General features: G+C 47.0%; 1 protein-coding gene across 2 annotated transcripts; it reads left to right on the top strand.

The window, feature by feature from the left end:
• Window positions 1–1,218: 1,218 nt before the first annotated feature.
• RNF169 (ring finger protein 169) lies at window positions 1,219–23,927 on the top strand. Of its 2 annotated transcripts, none has more exons than XM_054973733.1 (6): window positions 1,219–1,490; window positions 8,571–8,647; window positions 11,653–11,796; window positions 13,131–13,243; window positions 13,910–14,006; window positions 17,050–23,927. In XM_054973733.1, exons 1-6 carry the CDS (start codon window positions 1,223–1,225, stop codon window positions 18,247–18,249), a joined length of 1,899 nt encoding a protein of 632 aa, XP_054829708.1. In that variant the 5' UTR covers window positions 1,219–1,222; the 3' UTR covers window positions 18,250–23,927. The 2 variants fall into 2 exon arrangements, with proteins under 2 accessions (XP_054829708.1, XP_054829709.1); XM_054973734.1 differs by lacking the exon at window positions 1,219–1,490 and adding an exon at window positions 8,014–8,138.
• The last annotated feature ends 1,624 nt before the right edge of the window (window positions 23,928–25,551 follow it).

Genomic DNA, 25,551 nt, shown 5'->3' with positions numbered 1-25,551 from the left:
GTGCTTGAGGACGGTTAGTTCCAACCTATTGGCATAGTAGTTTATGTTATTTTAAACTGAATATATGTTTTTAAAGCATGAGTAAACACACAAATTAATATAAAGTACAAAGCTTATACCACTGAAAAATCTTTTTGGTTTCTAAAAATCCTGCTAGCATAACATTGTGTGTGAAAGAAAAATAACTCTACAAAATAAACATTGCGAGGTGTTTGGCCGTTTTGAGTTTATTTCAGTAAGTTATTTTAAGTCCCAACCAATTGGAAGCATGCCTTAAGTTGTTTAAAACTGATTCGAAAAAAATATATGTGAAAATGCATGAAAAAGTCACTTTCCCTCACACAAACTTGAATATTGTGTTTATGCGGGTGAGAGAAAAATGAACACAGTGCTTGTGAAGTGTTTTAATGTTAATATTTTAAAAGCATGAACACACACACATTAATATAATATAGTGTGTGAAAGAAAAATAACTTTACCAATTAAACATCGCGAGGTGTTGGGCTGTTTTTGAGTTTATTTCAGTATGTTACTCTAAGTCCCAACCTATTGGCAATATGTGTACCTTATGTTGTTTAAAACTGATTAGAAAAAATATACATTTAAAAACACATGAAAAATACATTCTTTCATGAACACAGAACTTCGGAGCTGTTTTACTGCTAATTCATATTTTAAAAAGCATTAACACGCGCGCGCGCACATTAATACAATATAGTGTGTGAAAGAAAAACAACTGTACAAAATAAATATTGTGAGGCGTTTGGCTGTTTTTGACTTCATTCTACGTTATTGAACGTAAGTCTCAACCTACTGGCAGTAGGTGCCTCGTGTTTTTTAAAACTAGTTCGAAAATAATATATTTTAAAAAGCATGAATGCACTCTCGCAGTCTTCCCCTCACACAAATTTTAAACACTGCGTCGGCGCGTGAGGGAGAAAAATAAACATTAGGCGGGAAGCGGTTTTTTCCCCATGCTAATTAATATTAATGAGGAGGCTGGGCGCTCCCGTTGGGCTGAGTAGGCGTGGCTTTCCTTCTAGCTTACATAAAACGGCGGCGAGGGGGCGGGGCGAGCCCGGCTGCCTCCGCGGGGAGGGAGAAAGGGGCGGGGCCGGCGCCAACGGCCGCGGCTGGCGCGCGTCCCGAGCGGCTCATGACTATGGATGAGGGGGCGTGGCCGCGGCCGGGCCCCGCGTCCCTCCCCTCGCGCCGCGAGAAAATGGCGGCGGCGACGGCCTCGGCGGCGCTGGGCGTTGGGGCCGCGGGCTCGGGGTCGCCGCTGCTCCGGCGCGGCCGAGGGCGGAGGCGACGCCCCCGGGGCGGGCGCGAGGAGAAGCGGGAGGAGGCGGAGAGGGAGGCCGGCGGGCCCGGAGGCCGCTGCGCCTGCCGCCCGCTCTGCCGCAGCCGCCCGGACAGCCTCGGCCGACTCCAGCAGCCAACCCGGCCTGCCTCGGGAGGGGAGCCGCCGCCGCCTTCGCCCGCCCGAGGTGCTGAGCCGCGCGAATGCGGAGACACGCGTATCGTGTGAATGCGTGTGCGTGCGCGCGCCTCTGGCGGGCAAGCTGGAAACTGGGCAGGGACTGAGCGCGTGTGAAGGGGCTGACGCGTGTCTTCGAGTGGCCTCCCTGCGGGCAAGTGTTGTGCGTGGCCCAGAGGAGTGTGTCTTTGTGTGTGTGTGCGTGTTTACTTCGCCTTGCAAACATTTCAGCCGCAAGGGAGGCGTCCCACGTTTCAGTCTTAGATGCGCACCTGAGAGTCTGCACAAGACGTCTTACACGGGGACGCTCCAGTGAAAGATCTGACACTTGTTCCCCCATTGCGGATACGCGTGCACCGCTAGGGAGACAGAATGTAAGACTGCACAGAAAGTAAGTCACTTCAGCGTCCCCACATAAGATGTCTTGCAGACTCTTGAGAAGTCAGATTTCCAGGGTATCAGCTGTGGAGAGTCGAAGCTTCCTTTGAAAGCTCACACCTTGGAAGTCTAGTTGGTCTCTAAGATGCCGTCGGACCCAAATCTTGCTCTTCCTGTCTAGACCAGCACTATCTAGAAGATAGTTTCAGGTATGTATCCCTGTTGGTCTGTAACAGAAGAGCAAGATCTGGATCCAGTAGCACCGTAGAGATCAACCAGATTTCCAGGGTATGAGCTTTTGAGAGTCCTTTGGAAAACTCACACCGTAGAAGTCTAGTTGGTCTCTAAGGTGCTGTTGGACCAGGATTTTGTTCTTTGACTGCAGACCAACACGGCTAGATTAGCACCATCTAGATGATAATTTCAGGTGGGTAGCCGTGTTGGTCTGTAGTAGAAGCGCAAGAGCTTGGACTCTTGAAAGCTCATACCCTTGGTCTCTAAAGTATTACTGGACCCAAATCTTGCTCTCTTACCTAAGAAGCTAGTGTGACCCACCTGGCTGTGGTGCTACCTGCTCCGCCAACCTGTGGGTATCATGGATAAAGAACACCAAATTTGGGGGGGGGGGGGGGATGAGAGATGACTTGCAGTTCTGAGGCTCCAGTGACATAATCTGTGTTAATAACTGTCAGTGTTGAATGCATACATCACAGTATATTTATGTGACTTGATAAGGCTCCCCTCCCCACCTTATCCTTGGAACACCCCTGTCAGGTTGTCCTATCTCTAACCAAGTGGACTGTTGGACCAGCGTCTGGGAGATCCATGTTCAAATCCCTACACTATCACAAAGTTTGCTTAGTATCGGGTAGGCAGCCATGTTGGTCCCCAGTAGAACAGCAGGATTTGAGCCGAGTAGCACATTAGAGATTAACAAGATTTTCAGGGTATAAGCTTTCAAAAGTCAGAGCTCTCCCTTCTTCAAAGTCTGAAGAGCTGAACTCAAATCCTTTGAGGCTCCCAAGTTGGCTATACCTTCTCCACTCCCCAGCATAACTTAATTGACATCCCAGGAGAACCCTCAAGCATCTGCCCAGCAAGCAGGTACGCTGCACAGGTAACCTAATCATCCAACTATGCCCTGTATCTGAAGAAGAGAGCTTTGACTCAGAAGCTTATATCCTGGAAATCTTGTTGGTCTCTGAGATGCCAGTGGACTCAAATGTTTTCTCAGGTAACCTTGGCCCGGTTACACTCTCTCAGCCTAACCTGCCTCACAGGGCTGTTGTAAGGATAAAATAGGGACAGTCAGGTGTACCACTCTGAGCCCCTTGGAGGAAAGACAGCATAAAAATATAATAAAGCCATGGCCTTAAGGTTCCACAAAATTTTACTATTTTGCCTGTGCAAGGTTATGATGCTGGTATAATCGAGTTTTACACCTGCATGACGCTTTGAACCCATGTCATCCTAGTTGTAGTTTGTAGTCATCTGACTCACACAAGTTCATACCCTACCACAAGCTTTTGTTAGTCTTAAAGGTGCTACTGGACTCTTGCTCTTTTCTACTGCTAGTTGTAGTTTGACTCTAACCACTAAGTAACACTACTTCTGTGCCACAGGGTTTGAACTTGGTATGGTACTCCCTTATTGTCTGCCCTTTAGCCATAGCCTTTCTCCATAAAGCTCATATAAACGTGCATACAATTACTGGCCGTGCATACAGTTAGTCACGCAGTAGAGGTGGTGTTTGAACCTCTCTATTGCACTGAGTTGTAGTGACACTTGTGAGAGGTGTGTAGTGTTGTGTTTGAAATCACATTTTTCTAACTTGACTAACTGCCTGTTCATTCTTTGTTAAGAAATCACTGCTGCCTTGCGATTTTTGTGCTATGAATCATTAATATGGGTTATGAAAAGTGTGTGTGTGATCATTTACTCAAATGTTTTTAGACTGCTTTTCTCCCAAACAAAACACTTGTGTTCAGAAAAGGAGGTAACTGCTTTACATGATGCTAGATGTGCTCTCTGACTATATTGTACTTGGGGCCTGGTAGAGTGAGTTCGGCGCATAGTCTCTGTAAGTGTGTCCTGGGAACCTCTGGACTCTTTAAAGCGCATGCGCTTTAGTTTTATTGCTTGTGTTGGCCACTTTTTATTCCTAGGCTTTATGGACTGCGGGTTGAACTGGTAGGACCAGATCAGGGTGGAAGGCTTGAGGCCATCTAAAAAGAAGCAGGAGTATGATTTGGAAGGAAAAAACAGGTAGGGAAGGAGAGCTAAATCCTTCTGCCCACTTCCCCGTCTAGCTGTGGCTGTAAGAAAAATGTCTGGGGGAGTGCAGAGGAACAGAAAAGCTGTACGCTTCCCCCCAATGTGTGACTTCTCCCTTACAAATGGTGTTTTCCATCACACCCAAAGCTGCTAGTTATTTGGTAGAGATGACCAAGTGTTTGCGGTCTGCTGATAACCATATTTACCTGTGTTCTGAGGTTACAGTGCTCTACGTGTCCCCACCTTCAGTGCATCCGGTAAGGACATGGCCCACTTCAAGTTGGCATCCTGATTATGAGCCAAGCCACAAGTGACGCCTGACCCAGGTTGGACACTTGTCAGCTTCCCTCAAGTTTTGATGGGAAATGCAGGCATCCTGGTCTTGCAGCTGTAATGGAGAGCCAAGCTGTAAAACCAGGACGCCTACATTCCCATCAAAACTTGAGGTAAGCTAACAAGTGTCCAACCTGTGTCAGGAGTCACTTGTGGCTTGGCTCTTAGAAACTCTCTCCTCGCTCGCATTTGTTGGCTTTGGGGTCAAAAGCGTCCTTTCAAAGTTGTGGTAGAATTGAATTACTGTTTGTGGGTTTTGTCTCTGGTTAATGCTGGTGGCTGTTTTCCTTTTTGTATAAGCCGCCTTGGAGACCGTTAATAGACATGTGGGGTATACCTCTTTTAAAGGAATAAAACAAATGACTTAGTTTGGCTGAGCCACTCAGACAGGATGGGTGGAGTCAGGGAGTTGCCCTGCCCCTCCGCTGCTGAGTGTGTGAACGGGTTGACTGCTCTCAGGGGTGGTTTTAAAAAGTGCAGTGGTGGCTGGGGGGTGTCCTGCTTAGGGAATGGCTAAGGTGGAGCCAGTTCACATTACAAAGTCCTTGTGTTCCCCCACATTGTTTGCCCCAGGCATCGTCTAGAAGTTGTGTGCTTGGAAGTGAGCCTTCCGTGCTGCATCATGGAATCTTTGCCAACCGGTTGTTGTTTTTACCACTGCTTGTATTTCTGGGCCCACCTAACTGCAGTGTTATGTTTTTCGTTTTAACAGATCATATTTATTGTTTTGATTGATTAATAGTTTTCAGTTGTTGTAAACCGTCTCCGGCTTCATTGGAGGGAGAGGCAGGGTAAAAACTTAATAAATAATAATCATTTTTGCAACCTGAAATGGCCCTGGGGAGTTGGAGACAGGGACTTTGATGTGTGAATTGGCCCTTAGAGTGGAGTTTGGGTTAGGCAACGAAATTGATAATGATGCTGTCTAGAGGACCTGAAAGGACATCAAGGTAGCTTTGTACCCTGCCTTTCCTTGTTAACCTATCTGGGCTCCTGTTTAGCCATTTGCCTTTCGGTAGCCTAGTCTGCGTTTGGAGGGGGCACACCCTGTCACTTGCCACAGTAAAGCTTATGCCATCTGGTAAATGGCTTAGATACCGCTTGCCAATAGATGCAGAGGAGTTAGCCGTGTTAGTCTGTAGTAGCAAAATCAAAAAGAGTTGAGTAGCACCTTTAAGGTCTGACCAGTTTCTTCTTGCCTTCCATGCATCTGACGAAGAGAGCTGTGATTCTCGAAAGCTTATGCTACAATAAAGTTGGTTAGTCTTAAAGCTGCCACTTGACTCTTTTTGCGCTTGCCAATAGAATCTCTACCTGGCCTGCCTATCGATCTCCATCCACTTTGCAAAAGGCTTCCTTGCAGTTCTGCAGTTTCCCCCTTATCTCCACAGCTTCGGGCTATTCTGGTCTGTCACCCAGCTACTGAAAATAATCAAGTAATGATCAGCATTAAGTTGGCTGGCAAGTCGGAAGCAATACTACAGTTTCATTCAAACGGGCTACTTTATATTCCTTTATGTAATATATTGAGCATTTGTCACTCCCAGGTATCTAGTCAGTACCTGGGGATGTGTGGGTCGAAGCAACAAGGACCAGTGGCCCTTCGGAGTGTTAAGCTGCCTTTTGTGTTAAGTTACCCTTAAGGCAGAAATCATCGCTGATTCCGGGGTACACAAGGTAACATAATTGGGTAACCTGTTAATATTTCAGAAGGATTGTGGTTAGAAGGTAACGAGTTACCCACAACAATGTAGTGTCATGTATTGTCGAAGGCTTTCACGGCTGGAGAACGATGGTTGTTGTGGGTTTTCTGGGATGTATTGCCGTGGTCTTGGCATTGTAGTTCCTGACGTTTCGCCAGCAGCTGTGGCTGGCATCTTCAGAGGTGTAGCACCAAAAGACAGAGATCTCTCAGTGTCACAGTGAGTACCTGGGTGAGTACCAGTGAGTACAGTGTCTCACTGTGACACTGAGAGATCTCTGTCTTTTGGTGCTACACCTCTGAAGATGCCAGCCACAGCTGCTGGCGAAACGTCAGGAACTACAATGCCAAGACCACGGCAATACAGCCCGGAAAACCCACAACAATGTAGTGTCAGTTTAATTCTTGGATATGAGAGGCAACTTGAATTTCAACTTATAATATGCTTTTAGTTTACTTTTTGTTGGAAGATATCATGGTCTTTTGCCTACCACCTAAAAGGATTTTCTGTGTAAAACATAGATTTAGATCACGTAGGCCAAATGCTATTTAGGAAGAATAATGGTATTTAGGAAGTAAGTCTTGAGGAAGAGAAACTGGCCTGTGGGTTTTTTGTTTTTGTTTTTTTGCTGGCAGTTGTGGCACACTCATTTAACATGACATCACTAGGTTCTTTTGGAGCGAGTTCTGTCATGGTGGCATGCTGCTGTGCCTTAAGCAGCCTTGTAACCCCCTCCCTCCCTCACACACACGCACACGTTAGTTGTCTGTTTACCCTCTGACCAGCCTGCCTTCCTATACACAACCTGTGTTGGCCATCTGTGGTCTAAAAGAATCAAGCTTTCTTCACCTGGCCTTGGAAGTGATTCATTCTGTCTTTATTTAAAAAGATTTTCCGTACTTTCCACCAGTGTCCAGGAGTGCAGTTTCTTTACATACCTATCTTACAGTGCAGCCTTGTAAGGTGAACCCCAGACAAAGTAAGCCGATTGAATTTTCTATCACTACTTTCCTTCCAGAGAAAATAATTGACCTGTGTGTGAAAATAATTGGCCTGTGTGTGAATCTACCCTCTTTCACAAGGGTAGATTCGCTGGAAGGAGGTTGTAGCTATACAGTCCAGCTATTGTGCTTTCTCTTCTGCAGGTGACAGCAAGTCGAGAGCAGTGATTGTAGGCAGAGAGCGGACACTTTATCCGATAACTGTTTGTTTTCAAATGTGTAAGTGGAAAAGAACAGTGAGCATACGTCCCCTAATCAACTTGAATCGTTCACGTTAACTAGCAAGGTCCCATCTTGCGTATCTGAAGTTCAAACAGGTGCTTTCCGATGCATTCCCATTGGCAGGACATGATGCATGTGATGTGTATCAGGAGTGAAGCAGGTGTTTTGTTTTGCTAAAAGATTCCTTCTGAAGTTTTCAGCATCCCTTCCAGGGCCCCACCCTTCTTGGCATCTGTAAGCTGAGGGCTTTCTGGGTCCTGCCCTGTCATCACGCCTGCCTCTTGCCGAACTCTTGAGTTGTCATCGCTTCACCCCTGCAATTTAAGGAACGAGTGAGTCGGTAAGGGCGTGCCTGGGTAATACTGGAAGATGGCAGTCAGTTGGGGTGGCTTCATGCCTTATTTAGACCCGCACGCTGCCGCCTTTGTAGCATCATATCCACGTGCATCCTGTATTTGAAAATAAGCAGGTCTGCGTCATCTTGGAATGAGTCCAGCATTTCATAATATAAAAAACTGTGGAGTGTATGGAAATGTTTTTTTCAGTCTTCTGTTAAGGAGCTATACATGTTTAGAGTATTTTCACTGTGTCAGTGATTAAAGTCCAGTGGTTCTTCAGACAACTCTGCCTTGAATTCCTCTGAAAGGCTTCTTTGATTCCAGAGTAACTTGCCTGGGCATGTGTTTTGCCAAAGCGGGTGTGACTCTTAAAGCTGCTGTTAGAAATTTCATTAGAGATGCATGAGAGGTAATGAAACCTGTGAGAATGCTCATCCTGTGTGCTAAGGGTGCTTTGTTGTTCTGCCATGAAACAGATTAGACTGTGTATGTAGCTGAAGGCTACTATTCTTATACTTCTGGTGTTTGCGTTTTCTTGAGTCTAAGGGCAGCTCGTATGTTACTTTTTCCCTGGCATGCACATGTCAGGTGGGTCCATTTCCCTGTGGCAGGGAAATGTATTACATACTTAGCATTTCTGGGCATTTAAAGTGCCTCCTAGTTCTGATTGCTCAGAAGTGTTGCGTCGATATTATGCTATTCTGCTAGCTCCCGCATTTTCACACATGCTTTTAGCGATAAAATAGATACGAAGGGAGTGGATTTTTGGAACAGGACAGCCAAACAATTTAGCTAGTACTCCTTGGGACTGTGTGTTTTATCTCTCTCTCTCTTTCTGCAGACTTCATATTCAGAGCGCCCATCACATTAAGCAAGCCCGGAGAGCTTCACGAGGAATACAGATGCCAACTCCGAAAGGTATGTTGTGTACTGTGTTAAATCACTACTGCATCATCTGCTAGGGCTGTGACTCTTAATGTTTAAGGCAGTTGCTAGTAGCAACTAGTATGTGTCAACCAGCAAGTATTTGGCTCCATGTTGAAGACAATGTGTAGTCTGTGTTCTGCACAGCAGTGAGTAACAACTTAGAGAGCCAGTGCGGGTGCATATGCTGTTTTTAAGACCCTTTTTTCCTTCTTTGCTATACAGATTTTCTCTGCTCTCACGCAATCCTATTTTCATTTTCTCTTTACAAGTCTGAAATGAGTCTTAAACTATGACTCCTAAGCATTGAGACCTTTACAAATGAGATGGGGAGGGAGGCATCATAGAATTCTTAAATTTTCCTTGGCCTGGTTTAAAGTGCCTGCTTCTCTTACCTAGAGGGACATGATATATGCATTTCCTTTCTGCAGCTTAAGTAGGCTTGTTAGGACGAAAGGAGAACTTTTTCCGTAGAAAAGCAAGCTGTTTTCTGTTAACTTGATCTGAACTGGTAAGAGGAAGCTAAAAAATTACATAAGGCAGTGTTTTCCAAACTTGTTACAAAGGATTATAGGCAGGGCTTTTTTTCAGCAGGAATGCGGTGGAACGGAGTTCCAGCACCTCTTAAAAATGGTCACATGGCTGGTGGCCCCGCCCCCTGATCTCCAGACAGAGGGGAGTTTAGATTTCCCTCTCACATCTGTGTGGAGGGCAATCTAAACTCCCCTCTGTCTGGAGGTCAGGGGGCGGGGCCACTGGCTATGTGACCATTTTCGCCAAGGGAGATTTAAACTTTAAAAAACTCCCTCCTTGTTCCAGCTGACCCAAAGTGACGACATTGTGCGGTCCTGAGTTCCACCACTGAGTTCCACCACCTCTTTTCCCAGAAAAAAAGCCTGATTATAGGGTAGAGCAGTGGTCCTCTGGGGAAACTGGGATTAATGTACAAAATGTTACAAAAATGAAAAGTTTAATGAGTTATAGAGAAACTGTGATTTTAGTTTAAATCATCTTGAGGAAAGAGGGCATAGAAACTGAATTCCTCTGCGTTTTTCCTCTTTAAGCTGCAGTAAGGCTTTCATGATGCTGTAGTTCCCTGACATGATTTCTGTTGCATCAAATATGTGGGCAAATGTTTAAAAGTTCCTGGAACTCTGATTGTGCCACGTGTATGGGTTGGAGATGGATTTTTTTTGTCCATTTCCTATTTAGCCTGCTGGCTCTTCTCTCTTCCTCTTTAAAATTACTGGCAGATCCAAGATACGCATTCTCCGCTGCTCTCACCCTTTCTGAACAACTTTGGGGGTGGGGGGAGTGGAGCTTGGGACAGCTCCTAAATTTCTGTCCCAAAAGAACAGATATTCAGTGTCTAAATTCTTCAGTCGGTCATTGCCAAGCGTTGTGGTTAAGTATTGAAAAGTTGCTGCTAAAATAATTACTTACAGCTGATTCCAGAAATGACAGATTAAATTGGCTACTGATAACAGTTTAGTGGTGGAGCATCTGGTTTGTGTGCAAGTTCACTCCCTGGCATCTCCAGTTAAGAATCTTGAGTATCAACAGAGACCTTCCTCATTTTTTAAGATAAGGAGTAGAAACAGGTTGGAATTCCCAATATTACTTTACTTGAACCCTCTTATGACAATTAGTTATATTAAGTAATAAGCATTGTTATTGTTAACAATTGTTATTGTTAAGAAAAGGTAATGATAAGATGGGGTAATAATGGAATAATGGGCTTTTTATTATTTTTTTAAAGTTAGGAGTAGAAATAGGTTTGAATTCTACACGTGTTGTTTATTTGGAAAAATATCCATTAAATAGGCCTTATTATTCTAATTACTATTCTAATATCTATAAAAGTTATGATTTTTGTATTCTGTACAAGCAGTCCTTGTAGCACACAGCTTTATATTTGCTTTACTTGTTCCCTTTCTTTTTCTGTATTCCTCTTTTGTTTTTAATAAAATAAAATACATATTTTTTTAAAAAAGAGACCTTTCTGTACTTGAGAGCTATGCCAATCTGAGTGGGTGTTACCAAGTTAAGTGAGCCAGGGGGCTCGATCAGTATAAGACAGCTTCCTATGTTGGCTGTCATTCCTATGTTGGCTGTCATTGCTAATAGTGTTTTCAGTTTTAACTGTTACCTGACAAGTAGCTATACAGTGAGATGTGCTGTACTCTTTAATGTGATGCTAAGGGGTTCCTTTCTGAAAGACGGTCCCCCCCCCCATTTATTACACTACGTGCATCTCAAAACGAAGATCATAATTTGTATGTATAGTGGGGGGGAGGGGTTGCGAAGATGCTCATAGTAGAAGGTTAGGTGCAGGAGGCTGTGGAAGATGTATATTAAGTAGTTCCACAGTACAGGCAATTCTGTAAGAAGTCGTAACAGTTCAGTCACACACTGTTTTGCCTTTTTGTCCTCTTTCCACATTGAGATCTTGCAAGGAAATGTATGGCAGTGCTGGTCTGTAGCTTTCCCAGGAACATTGGGAGGTAGTGAAGTCGCTCCATAACACAAACACCGAATGACAACAGGTCAGAATGTACTTGTGTTGTTCTGGGGCAGCTTTTCAAGCAGCAGTTCTGCATCTTTGCAGTCAAGAATTTGTCTGCTCAGGCTGCTCTTCTGATCCAGTTTCAGTTTTTGATGCTATAAACAGGACAATCTGTCAGAGGGGCCCTATCCTCCTTAACTGCTCTCCCTCTGCCTCCTGCAAAGGAGGCAAAGGCCTTCATCTGAGTTGCTGTGCCGGAAGGTTCTTTTTCTCCCACTGGGCCTGTAGACCATCAGCACTTACCAACCAAGGGGGCTTAACAATTGATAATATTTAGAAGGAATTAAGGCCGCCAGTGCAAGGGCAAATAATTACAGCCTCTTTGGCTGGGCTGGGGACCAAGCCCCGTGGTTAAATGATTCACAAGGAGGATATGTTTTGAACCCCTTATTTGCTTGCAAGTAAAACTGCCCCCACTGTCACTTGTTTCTAGCTGAGAGATGAAAAATTGCAGGAGGAGAGAGCTTCCGAGGATCTTATTCACAAGCTAATTTTTGAGGATATTGAAGCAGGGAGGAGAAAAACAGAAGATCAGAAGAAGGAGGAGTCTGCAACAGCCAAGATGACACAAGAACATGTGAGTGACTCATGGCCGTGCCGTAGCCATCATTGCCAAGGAAGTGTGCATGTGGTTTCCCTGCCTCCAAAACTTGACTCAGCTCAAACGGGACTTACTCCTGACATACATTAAGGGTTGTAGAAAAAAGAGCTGCTTTAAAGAGGAGGCAAAAGTCTTACCTTCTGTTCTTATTGTCGAACATGCTAGGAGCTGTGCAGAAAGAGGCCATCTGATGGAAGGGCACATCCAAACACAGTGCCTCTTCAACTCTGCCCAGAATAGTGTTGTCTTCTGGGGTGACACAGGCCCTTTCTTGTGTTGGGAAGCCAGCTTCATGGATGAATTGGGGTTTTTGCTCAGGCATGTAAATTAGCACACAATAAAGTTTTCCATGCATTTGGACGGGGGTTGGGGGCGGTGTCCAAGAGGGTCAGAACAGGATTCCTATTTCCAGCCCTTTTCTAACTAGGGATTCGGAATCCTGTTCTACTTAGAAGCTTGTCAGCACGCCTGAAGAGAGATGGGCTAGAGAAAGGTGATGGGTTGGGGGAGGAAGATGAATTGGCACTGAACGCACTCCCAGGTCTGTGCTGTCAAAAGAAAGTGGACCCTGATTGTTTCTGGAAAAGGCCAAGGGACAGCTTTCAGACTGGACCCTTAGAGCAGGCGCATTTCCTTGGAAGTAAGCCCCATTGATTTCATAAGGATGTGGTTTCAAATATGGGTGTTTAGAGTCTCAGCACACGGTTGCATCTGCACAGTGCTTATTATGCCGTGCTAAGGAACAGAGGGAGGAAGTGGAGGTACCAGGCACCTTCGAGTAGGATGTGGATGAAATAAGGATCCAGGTGGGATGACTTTTACGCTTTACTCTGTATTTTGTCAGTTTTTATTATTGCCAAAGTACTTTAAGATCCCTAATTTATTTTTCCTCATACGCATTTCTCAGATAGAGAAATCTTGCCTTAAATTTGGTGACTGCTCCTGACAAATTCGTGACTCTGTTCCATTATGCGCTTCCAGTGTAACCACTCTGGGCTTTCTGGGGGTTCCACAAGGGTGTTGAAAGCAGCGTATTGCTGGAGTGAGACTGTTCACAAAATAGTAAAGAGTCCAGCAGCACCTTTAAGACTAACCAACCTTATTGTAGCATAAGCTTTCGAGAACCACAGCTCTCTTCATCAGATGCATCTGACAAAGAGAGCTGTGGTTCTCGAAAGCTTATGCCACAATAAATTGGTTAGTCATGCTGCTGGACTTTTTACTATTTTGCAACAACAGACTAACATGGCTAACTCCTCTGGATCTGTGTTCACAAAATGTCAGCTAATTTTTCCTTGATTTAACTTCAGTTCCCTGAGCATCTCTCCGATTCTGAGAATGAGGAACCATTCCAGGGTAAATCTGGCCATCGATCAGCCTTTGTCTCCAAGGGGAGCACCTACTCGTTTGCGCTGCTGTCAGGGTGAGTGCTAGATCAGACTCAGTGGCCAGAAGGGAGGTAGAGGTGCCGGCAGGGAATAGGAGCATGAACAGGATGCTGTCTTAAAAGGCCCAGGTTCTGTTGTTGGAATAAAATTTGCAAAATAGAAGGATGTGTGCAAAGGCCATACGTAAATTTGTGCATGTGTGTTGTGGAGCTTAAGCCAAGGGCTAAGGAAAGGAGTCTTTCAGGGACTGGTAGGATCGAAATTGTGCTGTGTGAAGGAACACCTGATGGACGCCTTTGGTTTCTAAACAGCATTTTGTGTGCCTGGTTTCAGATGTGTTTTGGTAGCCACAGGGACTGGAGATCGTCTGGATCTAAAGATTTCACAGCCCCTTTGTGATCCCTGGGAGGAGAGACAGGGAGTCAAGAATGTCTTGCACTCCCTGTAAGAAGATTTACTCCAAGCTAGAAACGCAAGGGCTATGTATGACTAAGCCCGACTGCTGTCGAGCTTAGTGCGCACCTCCAGTTCCCCTGTAAACAGAGTCCATGCTGATCTCCCTCCCCCCTACACATACGCACATTTATCATGCATGTTATATCTTCTATCTGAATAGCATGATTTTGGTATCTTGGTGGCTTTAATAAACTTGCTAACACCTCCCTATAATGAACATAACGTCTTATTTTTAATATTTGTAGAAACTTGAGCTCCAGAGTAGAACGGAGCCAGAGCTGCAATGACACCCTTCGGGAGAGATCTAAGAGCAGACAGAGATCAGCACCAGTAAGAACAAAGGTAACTAGGAATGGTTTTGAATCTGCTGTAGAAGCCATCGTGGGCCTCTGTTGCCTGGAAACAGCCTGCAAAGTGTCTCTGACTTCATTGTGTGTGTGCGTTGCACATGCTGGTTTGTTACGTTCTATCCTGGTACCTTAACAGATTATTTTACTGCTGCAAAAGACTGTGGGGGATGAATGGCAGGTCACAGTAGTTAAAAACGAAGTCGCTTGCACATTCTGAAACAGGAGGAAGCTCTTGGTCGCCTCCTGTGCTTGGCTGTGTTGAGATGGCCGATTCCATCGTGCCGCCCTGACTCCCTCTTGGCCCCTGCAGCATTACAGCAAAAGATGGAAAGCTGGAGGGTTTTTAGAGACTTGCATTCTTTGGCACGTGCCAAGGTGGCATTTTGTGTTCCGGTAGGTGAGAAGTTGAGGAAACCTGGCATCTGCTAAGAGAACAACAAGACTTGAGTCCAGTAGCACCTTAGAGACCAACTAAGCGGAATAGTCTGAGCCCTCGCTGTCAGGTGAATGCCATCCTCAGTCCGTCTCACCCGGCTGCATCAGAGGGAGAGTTCAGACGGCAAGGGCCCCTCAGACTGCGTGGAGCCAGTTGCCCCTTGACTCGACTCAGAGTTGGCTATTCCAACTGGCCATTAAGGAACCATCACCTAAGAATTAGTACCCAGATGTACTTTGCCACCTCGGGAGGGATTAAGAACATAAGAACATAAGCAAAGCCATGTTGGATCAGGCCAGTGGCCCATCCAGTCCAACATTCTGTCACACACAGTGGCTAGAAATCCAGTGCCATCTAAAGGACTGTCAGTGAGGCCAGGACACCAGATGCCCTCCCACTGCCTTCCTTCCAGCACCAAGACAACAGAGCACCACCTCCCCACAAAGAGAATACCATCTATCTCCTGTGGCTAATAGCCACTGATGGACCTCTGCTCCATATATTTGTCCAGTCCCCCCTTGAAGCTGGCAATGCTTGTAGCTGCCACCACCTCCTGTGGCAACGAATTCCATGTGTCGTGGGATGTATCGTGGGATTCTGCTTCCCACGATACATGAGAGTGCAGAACTCATGGAAGGACTTGGTAAAGAGTTTAAGAATCTTACCTGATCCTGCCTTCTTGCTGGAGAAGCAAGTGAATATGGTGGCGAAAAGTGCATTTCCCCTCCAGCTACATACGCTTCAGAATGTTGCTCCTTTTCTGCCACACTGATCCTTGCTACCGTACCCTCTAGTACACGATGCTGCTCTTGACGATGGCTCAAGCTTTAGCTGGTGCACAATGTGGTACTCTGCCTGTCGGCACAGATAAACGTTGCGAGTATGTTGCTTCCGCCTTTAGGCCTCTTCATGGGCTACTTGCTTCTCAGCCTAATTCTGGCACTTACTTTTTCAGGCCCTTTGTGAGCTGGGATTCTAATAATCAAAGGACCACCTCTTCCTACATAATAATAATAATATTTGATTTATATACCGCCCTTCAGGACAACTGAATGCCCACTCAAAGCGGTTTACAAAGTATGCCATTATTATCCCCACAACAAAACACCCTGTGAGGTGGGTGGGGCTGAGAGAGCTCTGAGAGAGCTGTGACTGACCCAAGGTCACCCAGCTGGCTTCAAGGGGAGGAGCAGGGAATCAAACCCGACTCTCCAGATTAGAGTCCCGCGCTCTTAACCACGACACCAAACTGGCTCTCACCAAACATGCGCCCACTTGTCAGCTCCGCTCTTTACACCTCTGCCTTTAATAATTGAAGGACCACCTCTTCCTACATGCGCCCACCTGGCAGCTCCACTCTTCACATCTCTGCCTTCTCACTATCCCCTCCCTTGCTAGGATGTGGCAAGCTGTTGCCTGGATACAGGCTTCTTAATCTGTGGCTTGTTCTGTGGAAATCATCTCCCAGGGCATGTGAGGAAGGCTGCCATCCTCTTGTGCTTCTGTGGTGGTGGGGAGTGCCCTGAAGTCATAGCTGACATATGGCATCCCCTGGCAGGGTTTTCATGGCAAGAAACTATCAGAGGTGTTTTGCCATTGCCTGCCCTCTGCAACCCTTGTCTTCATTAGAGGAATCCCATCCAATTACTAACTATAGCCAGCCCCGCTTAGCTTCTGAGATCTGACGAGATCAGACTCACCTGGGCTATCCAGGTCAGGGCTGTCATTCTGTAGAGACTGTGAAACTGATTGCTGATGAGAGGGTTTGGAGCTGGGTGAGCACTATTTGGACTGAAAACACAGCTGAGAATGCTCGAGTTTTCTACGAGTTTTCTGCCAACTACATATTGGCTGACAGCGATTTTTAGTTGTAGATTTAATTGTCTTGCTGTTACATGAATTTATATATTCTTAACCTTTCCTGAGCCCCAGCTATGTTATGACAAAAGCAGTCTTTCAAATATTTGAAATGAATAAATAAAATAACTACTTTTCTTCCCTTTCCTTGGTGCTTCTGAGTTTTAAAATGTGTGGATGCTCCTGAAGCATCCTAAGTGAAATTATTTACTGTTCTTCTCATTGGATCTTCTCTTCGGTGTTGCCATTGGTGCTAAAATGTATTGGATGGTGGGTTGAAAATTTTTGATTAAAAAACTTTCCAGTGCTTTATTTCTTTCCATTTTGAGAAGTTCATTGTTTCATAAAACGAATAACAGTGGACAGATGCTATTGCTGATATGTTAGGCAAGCTTGGCAGTTTCAAAGTTATGATTAATATTTTTCATATGATTATCCCTTGGAATTGTGTGAGAAAGAGCAAGTGTAGTGAGTTTGGAATCCCAGGTCCCTTTGAAGCCCTAGGGGCGGGGTGGGGCGGGGTGGGGCGGGGGAATTACCTTGAATTTATTAACAAATTCTAACTCAGCAATTTTGCGTTAGATGATGTCTTTGAAGAGAACCGTAATTGCCCTGAGCAGACACTACCTGCCTATAATTCACACGTGCTTTGTGAATTGGCATTCTTATTGGCGTCAGATGTTCTTTTCACACAGTTTACATTGGTAGCAACAGGACTAAAAAGTGGCCACTTGTCTTGCAGGTCAACCCGTTGGTGAGCGTGTCTACCCCCGTAGCTGGAGTTCTCTCGTCCACCCAGAACAATCGCTGCCTCTCTGCCCCAGACTTGACAGCTGACAAGCGGGCGAGCCTCGGTGCTGCTGCTCCACTTTCCATTCTCCCAAAGCCCGAGCGGTCCATCAGTCCCGAGAGTAACGACAGCATCTCGGAAGAGCTCAATCATTTCAAACCCATTGTCTGCTCGCCGTGCACCCCTCCAAAGCGTCTTCCTGATGGCCGCGTTCTCAGTCCTCTCATTATCAAGTCAACTCCGAGAAACCTGACGCGGAGCCTACAGAAGCCCACCACCTATGAAGCAAGCCCTCGCATTTTGAGAAAATGGGAACAGATATTTCAGGAGCGCCAGATGAAAAAGACACTCTCCAAAGCCACCCTGACATCTTCAGCCCCAGAAATGGGGGAAGATTTTCTTGTTCCTACCGTGAATTCCCTGAATATCATCAAAGAGCCCCTGCAAATGTCAAATGACTCGCTGCCCCCTGATAGCACAACGCGCACACGGGCAGAGTTAGATTGTTTCCCTTCCATCTGTGGAGCAAAACTTGAAAGCTCCAGCAATATCAAGAGAGACTTGGAAGCAGCGGACGATGGCCTTGCAGCGCAGACGGGTAGAACCATCGAGACGACCCGTTACCTCCGGCCGTCTGAGGTCTCCGATGCAAACCCAGCCTTGCGCCTGCCTGGGTCCGGCCTCAGCTCCGATTCAAAAATGGTAACCCGGAAAGCGATTAGAGTCGACTCGGCATTTCCGGAGAACGGTACACGAGGGCGCTGTGTCAAGGCAGTGGGGAAGAAGCAGCTCAAGTACCTGAACGAAAGCGAACTGAGCAACTTGCCAAACGGCGTCTGCCTCGAGAGAGTCCGAGGCGAGGAGCCCCCACCTCTGAGGCGGGGCCGGAAGAGGCAGTGCAAAACCAAGCATCTGGAACAGAGCTGCTCCGTCAAAAGACTGAGGCAGGCGGCCTGCCAGGGCACGCTGGTTGCAGCGGAGCCCCTGCGGAGAAGCCAGACGGAGCAGAAGCGGCTGCAGGAGGAGGAAGACCGAAGGCTGGCTTTGCAGCTTCAGTGGAAGTTTGACAGTGAAAACAGGAGAGTGGCGAGGCGGAAAGGGAGAACGGATCAGTATTTCTTGCGGTCAAAGAGCACCCTGGGTGCCAAGTAGCACTTGCCAAACAACTTTGCCTTCTCTGGCTAATGTGAGGCGGATCAGAAGGATCTGGGCAGGAAGAAGAGCCGTTTCCTTATGCTACTGCCAACGTACACGTTTCTTCTTCATGGTTAGAGGAGTTAAATCCAGTTCATGCTGGAGCCTGGGTCTGCACAGGTCTAAGCCGCGTTTCATCCCTCTTGCTGAAGCTGCTTCTGACGTTACAGATTTCACTCACGAGAGCGTGTGTGCAGTTTGCCGTCCGGCGAGAGTCCTTAGGTCAGTAGGATCGAGACCTGCATTTACTGACAAGTTGCACACAAACCTGCTTCCAGAATTCTCAGTTTGGCCAGGTCTGGTTTATCGATCGGTTCTTTTGGAATCGCTGCTCTCGTTTCAAAGGTTAATTGCTTTGAGTGGCATTTTGTAGCCTCAGGAGCAGCCTTTCAGTCCAGAGGGAGGCCAGCCCCGTGGATACACAGAAATGTATTTCAATATACAGTGTATTGTATCTGAATGTGTAGTTTGGACAAGTGGCTTATACTGAACCCAAACGAATAACCATTTGTTGTAGCTGCCCATCTGTTTTTCTGGGTGCAGCTTGGTTGCCCCAGGGCAGAAAGCTTTGCAGTGGGTGGTACAGGCTGAGTCAGGCCAGCAGTGCAAAAATGCAAGACAGCCCGGTTTGGACGTGATAGAATTGGCGATGGGGGAAAGTACACCAGTTCTTTTCCCTCAAGTTGCACACTCTTGCTGCTTGCGGTCTCCTCCTTGTAGCTCCTCCTTGTAGTCACCAACACGGAGAGTGGATTCAAACGTTAACTTTTCCAGGAGAGTAGCAATTCTGAGAATGGTTTTGGTGACAAGCCACCCAAGCAGATGTGTGACTGAGGAGAAGCCTTTGTGGATCCCTGTCGAACCCCCCCCCCCCCCCAAAAAAAAACCCAGGGCACTGAAGGGGCCATTCCAAGTAGGATTCGAACTGGAGAGTGGTTGGGCCATAGGACTGTTTTCGTGGAGGCAGCTCTTGAAAGCTTCCTCACAGTGGAAAGATGGCACATAAATGGCGTCTTAATATGTTGGGGGATCTGGGAAGCTGTGACTTCCCCATGTAGGAGGCCTGTCACCGTCTGGATCCATTATATGGATTTGCTGGGGGGGGGTGGGTTGCTGCCTGGTGACTCTGCTGCAGCCGGTTGATCTGAGCCCACCGTAGAGTCGTGTTTTTAAAACCTTGGAATTCCAGGTATCCTGCAAGGCTCGAGAGCTATTTTGCCTGTTTGCTGCTGTTAATACAGCACAAAAGCAAAAAGTACGCAAGGCGGCTTTTAAACATTTGAATCGGTATGTAAAGGTTAGGTACACCCAGTGCACTTAAACTCTCCATTGGGAGAAAATCTGGCCGTCTCTAAAAGAAGGCTGCAGTTCAAAGAAGGCCTAGCACTTCAGAGAGCAATTGTGGGCACAAGTTTTTATTTCGTATTGGAGCGTGCGCACACTTCTCCCTTTTGTGGGGGCAGCTAAAATGGCGCTCATTTCTCAAGACCTTCATGTAACTCACACCACAGAATGTTTTTGGTTGCTGCCCGGAAGGGCCTCATAGCCTAGCATGTTTCAATGCTGCCTTAAGATGTTTTCCATGGCGGTGCTGGGAGCTGCTTGCACAGTGGAGGTTTTGCCAACTGCGTCGCTGAGAATGAGCTCCGAGCCTTACTTGGGCTGAGCAGAACTGGAGCTCCAGGCATTCTCTGAAGCCAGCTTGTCGAAGTGACGAGTATCTTTGTTTCTTGCCTTCATCCCAGTGGCTTTGAAGCAAGCCTGCATCACGCTGCCTTTCTGGTTACCGGTCCGGAGAATTGTGTTGGGCTTTACTTTTGTGGTTGACTCCTTTGCGTTGGAATGACCTAAACAGACTGATCTTCAGCATATTTACTTAGAAGTAGTTCCCATTGATTTGTGGGGCTTTCTTCCTAGTAAGGATGCAAAGAATTTCAGTCGAAAGCATTTTGTTGAATTTGACGTTGGGGCTAGGAACGGCAGTGAATATTTAGTTTCACGTTTCTTTCTTAAACTCAGCACTATTGTCCGTGCGCAGCAAGGCAAACTATTAATACCAAAATCTTGGCTTGGTTCGGAAGCAGCAGCCTTCATATTGTGCTGTTACGGGAACAAGATGGGGGTGGAGCTCATGATGACGCGCTCGCCCATCCCATCGCTTGCTGTCTTCGCGCACAGCCAGCTAAATAGAGATGGCCATAGATTGCCCATTGTGCATAAATTGGTTTGCTGATGTAGCTGCCATCTCTGGATAGTTGTGTCTGAACCAGGCTTTTGAGGCTGCCTTTTCCAGCATGGTGGAGGAGCTGCAGGGCACAGCTGTGAAGCCGGCGTCCTATTAGTGAAGGAGAAGTTGGGGGTGATCCTCGGGCCTCAGTACCTCCAGGGGAAGGTATTCTGATGCTAAGATTTTAAAAGGCCGTTAAAAAAAACAGAAGTGACTCCAGCCCGGGTCAGTGCCTCTGCTGGCAAAATATTTGGCAAAGCCTCTGAAGTGATTTCATCCATGGACAAGAAGCGTTGACGTAATTTGTGGACAAATTGGTGGTCGTGGCCTTGATGGGAGGTTTACAGTCCTGCTCACAGGATCAGCTTTGGAAAACTGATGTAGAGGAGCAGTTAGGATCCCCCCCCCCCACTTTTTCACAGATGCAGTTAAGAGATCACTTCAGCGTCATCCCATGGATGCCAGATATTACGCTGGCCTTGAACTCAGAGCCACTGGTAGATGCTTTTTTCCCCCATTTTAACCATGGCTGGAGGGGGAGGCCCACACTTCTGTCTTGCCTTTCTGGGGGGGGGGCAGTAGACGGCATGTTGCTCACACCCGTAGATTGCAGCCCCTTCCCAGAAGGGGCTTCACACTGATAACGCCGGAGTGTAACAACTGCCTCTTTGCAAGCAGCAAGCTCAGCCCGGTCCCTGTGGCCCCCTCCGGCCAGACCATGCGCCAGGCAGTTCTGTGCCGCCTTCTTGCTCAGCTTGGGGTGAGTCCCAGCTTATGGCTGCCCTTCCTTTGTTGTGAGAAAGTCGACATCTCACACAGAACCATTCCACGCATAGGGTCGCAAACCTGAGTGTGCACACAGCTATATCTCCCATTCTGAAGACGTGTGTGCATGACATTTCCTTGTCTTGTTCGCACATTTTTAGGTAGGCACGCTCCTAGAAAGCTGAGAGGGCACCCAGTCTAACTGCCTCAGTACGGTGGGGGAACTGGAGAGCCGTTTTAAGCACGCCTATGGCCTTGGGGAAACCAGGGCAACATTGGGCTTTTTCTTTTGACCTGCAGACCCTTGCAAACTGTGTGAAGCTCCCCTTAGTTTCAAGGAGCTTTTCCTTGTGGCACAGGAGGGCTGCTCTTTGAGGGAAATGTCTAAACTGCCCTTGAGTGCCCTGAGCTGCTCATACAGCCCTTTGGATCCAGACCAATGTCTGAAGGAGAGCCTGAGGGACACTTCCCTGCTTGAAGCGAGCTCTTGCTGAAGTGGCTCTATTTATGAATGCAAAATAGCAGAGAGTCCAGTAGCACCTTTTAAGACTAGCAGCTCTCTCCGTTAGATGCATGCACGCAATAAAGTTGGTTAGTCTTAAAGGTGCTACTGGACTCTTTACTACGTTGCAAGTACAGACTAACACGGCTCACTCCTCTGGATCTCTTTATGAATGAGCACAGTTGGCCTGTGGGACAGAACGCCGGCTCGAGTGCCCGTCTGCAGTATTGTGCGTGAGGCCTGCAAACATGAATGTACCAGAATGAGGAATGTAAAGGGAAGGGAGCATTCTGGCACAGCCGAGGTGGATGTTCAAAGGCACAAAGCTGCCACCTCTCTGCACGTACCTCTCTGTTCTCTTGCAGCACCCTGTGCAAGGAACGCAACGATGTGTTATGCGTTGCCTCGGCCAGCCAGAGATGCAAGGCTGCTCCACTTGCCATCATTGGCTGTCCAGGCCTGGGAGACCTAAAGGGCGGTGGTGGTGTGAGCCTGGGAAGGTGGCAGCAGCTTATCTCGTAGAAGAAGACTATGGCTTGGCTCTTCAGGTGGTTCAGCCCAGGAAGCTGCTTTACTTGTGGTTCTGGGCGACCAGCCCAGGTGTCTGAACATGGAGACCCCTCTGGGTGTATTGACCCTGATAGAAATCTGTCTCTCTGGCTGTCCAGGCTATTGAATGTATTGAAAGGGCGATTCTTGCTCTGTATAGGAGGGGCGGGGGCCTTAAAAACCATATGCCGTTTTTATATGTAATAAGGTTTCTAGCTCCAGGAAGGCTGACTTTAATGTTTCAAGGACCTCTGCTAATCTCGTAGCCTAAAAATGCGTGCAGTGTTTTCTTCCACCACCCTTTCCTTGTAAGATCGGCTTTCTGTTTAGGCCTTTGACTCTGCCCGGCCCTAATCCTCGCTTGTTTCCTCAGCAAGGGTTGGGCCTGAGCCCGCAACAGTCAAGGAGAGTCTTGCCCCTGATATCTGCAGGTGCCAACTTTGTGTATCTGCCTTCTTTTAAAAGAAGTGTTCCTATTAAATGGGGGGGGGGATCTATAATGAAGGGTTCTGCATACAGCCTAGCCCACATACAAGTAGCATACAACCACAGTCAGAGGGTTGCGCAGCTATAGAAACTCTTCCTTGTGGCCCAGCAGGAAGGGGAGGGGGTAAAGACGTGACAGTATCTGAATGACGGCAGCTGCCAAAGACATCATCCGACTCGGAAAATCCACTCTGGCCCCCTGGAGATATTTTTAACAATATAAATATTCCTGGGTGACATTGCTACAGATGCTGGTAAAGAATTGAAGGGGAAGTGCCAAAAGGGAGTGGGTTTAGAAAACGATTGTACTGCATTCAGTTGTATTCTGGGGGTTGAAGAGATGCTTGGTCCTGTTTTCCTTGATGCAAGCAAAGAGCACCGAAGCCTTAAAGATGACGATGTGTTGCTGTTTGCAAAACTGGCCTTGGAGCATTACTTCAGTGTAGGCTTGCCGTGCTTCCTGTTGGGGTCTCTGGGATCATATTTGTATTTTGGCTTTTAATGGATGGCCGGACAGGAAACTTAATCCTTCAGGAAGACCTTGTTCAAGCTGAGTTTCAGCTCATGGAGAGGATCTGCGGAAGTCTCTTAAAGCGGCATTCTTTGCCCAAGACGCAGATGTGGGCGTCCGTCACACTACTGAGTTGCTGTGCGAGATCTTCCTTCCGGGATCTTCACAGAGAAGCCAGAACTGCACGAGGCCCACTGAACTTTTGCTGGCTGGCACCACCGGCTCTCTCAGTGTTGTCGTCTAGGAGCCTGGAGATCCCTCCTTCTTTCCCCTAGCTTTTTAAAAACATTGCAAACTGGTATACAATTAGCTACTCACTATGCAAACCAACCCCAATTTTTGGTTACAGTTCATGGCGCTGTGTGCGCTCACGCACACCTGGTGTCCTCATTTGTGTAGTCAGACTGTTTCCAGCAAAATAGATGTTGCTGCGTTCCTCCTAAACTCAACCCCCCCCCCCCAGTATGCTTTAAATCATTTGTGCTTTGATGTGTATCCTCCGCTTGGTACTTGAAAACCAGTGCAGTATGACGCAAAGCATCATTTTTGAGATTGCAACTGAATCACTGTGGCTTCATCAGATTTTTATAAAAGAAATACGTTTACTGAAAAAATGAATGTGTCTGTGTCTTTGTTAGCGGAAGTACACCAGTCTCTTATGTTTTTCTTTTTGCCACAAAAGAGAAGACGTGATATTGTGCAATCTTGAATCCCCCCCCCCCCAAGAAAAGCAGTATCTTGTCTGAACCAGAAAGTGGACAAGCGGGAAGTGGAGTGCAGTATAGTGAATAGAACGCAGGACTAGGATCCGGCAGACCAAGGTTCGAATTCCTGCTCTGCCATGGAAACTTGTGCGAGAAAGCAGTGTGCTTTGAGAGAAATGAGAACAGCCCCCCCCCCCAAAAAAAAGTCCAGAGGTTGTGGGGCATATGTGGTATTTCTGGCTTTACTCCCAAGGAGCTGGGCGTGAAAGAGGAAGGACTAGAGGCTGTATTTGCCGCGGGGAGGAAAGGGAGGTCTTGGCGTGCATGGATCCGCTTGCAGAAGTAGCCTCAATAAGGCTTGGAGGAAACCGGAGCTTGCCTGTCCCCTCCTCTGTTAGTCATACCTAAGAAGTTTCTATCGTCTGATACACAGTGGCCATTCTCAGGATAAGGCCGGGTGTCAGAAGAACACTGCCCCTGCCTCTCCTGCCCCCAGTTTCCTGGCCAAGTCACTTCTTCCCCTCTCCTAAAGAAGCCATTGGCTCCTTGGTGGATGAACAAGAACGTTAGCTTATGTCGATCAGCAGTGCGTTTCTCAGCAAAGTTAACACGCTTCTAAGTCCACTAAAGTCAACGGGTTTAGAAGAATTGTACTGTAGATGTCCTGCACAGAAGCTGACTATATTGGGGAGGTGATAGAGGTTTATATAATTGTGGGATGCAGAAAGGGGGCAGATTTTTCTCCCCAAACCCTAGAACTCAAGGGCACCGAATGAAATTGACGAGCGCTAGCTTCAGGACAGATATAAGGAAATATTGCTATACGCCATGAATAATTAAACTGTAGAATTCATTGCCTGTTGACGTAGTGATGGCCCCAAGTTTGGGTGATTTTCAAAAGGGACGCATGGAGGAGAGATCCAGCAGTAGCTGCTAGCTATTGTTGGAAGAGGAGGATTCAGCGCTGTTCCTTTCCTTAGGTTTCAGAGGGGGGCAAACCAAAGAGTTAGAAAGATAGAGCGGTAGGGGCACTCTGTTTACTGCTCTGACTGTCCCTTTGATATGTAGATTGCTATTCTCAGGATTGCCTCCCGACTTCCTCCCCCTCACTCTTCTCTTCCTGGCTTTGTTCCAGACATCATCCCCTTTTCTCCCTCCATCCATGGATGCAGGAATTATCCTAGCATCCACGCCCATCCTTAGACTAGATTGGTGGTTAGGATCTGTGTCTCCCTCTTTCCTATCAGAGTATAGAGATCCAACAATAAAGAACTCTTATTTCCTTTCTAAGTATGAGCAAGTATATACTTTGTTGTTTCCTCTCCTGCACACACACCAGCCAGCAGAAACAGCTCACAGCCACCTATAATCACGCTTCCTCTGCTAAACGATAGACTCCAAACATGGAATCCTTTAATTCAGTTTCTGGGGCCACATCAGTTTTGATGTGGAAAGGGAAATTCCATATTCAGAGACAGCATCATGGAGAAGGGCCTTGGCCTCGGGGCCCTCTTGG

This window comes from Eublepharis macularius, chromosome 3 (genome assembly GCF_028583425.1).
Source record: "Eublepharis macularius isolate TG4126 chromosome 3, MPM_Emac_v1.0, whole genome shotgun sequence".
Classification (NCBI taxonomy): domain Eukaryota; kingdom Metazoa; phylum Chordata; class Lepidosauria; order Squamata; family Eublepharidae; genus Eublepharis; species Eublepharis macularius.
This window is presented reverse-complemented; position numbering and strand designations above follow the sequence as displayed.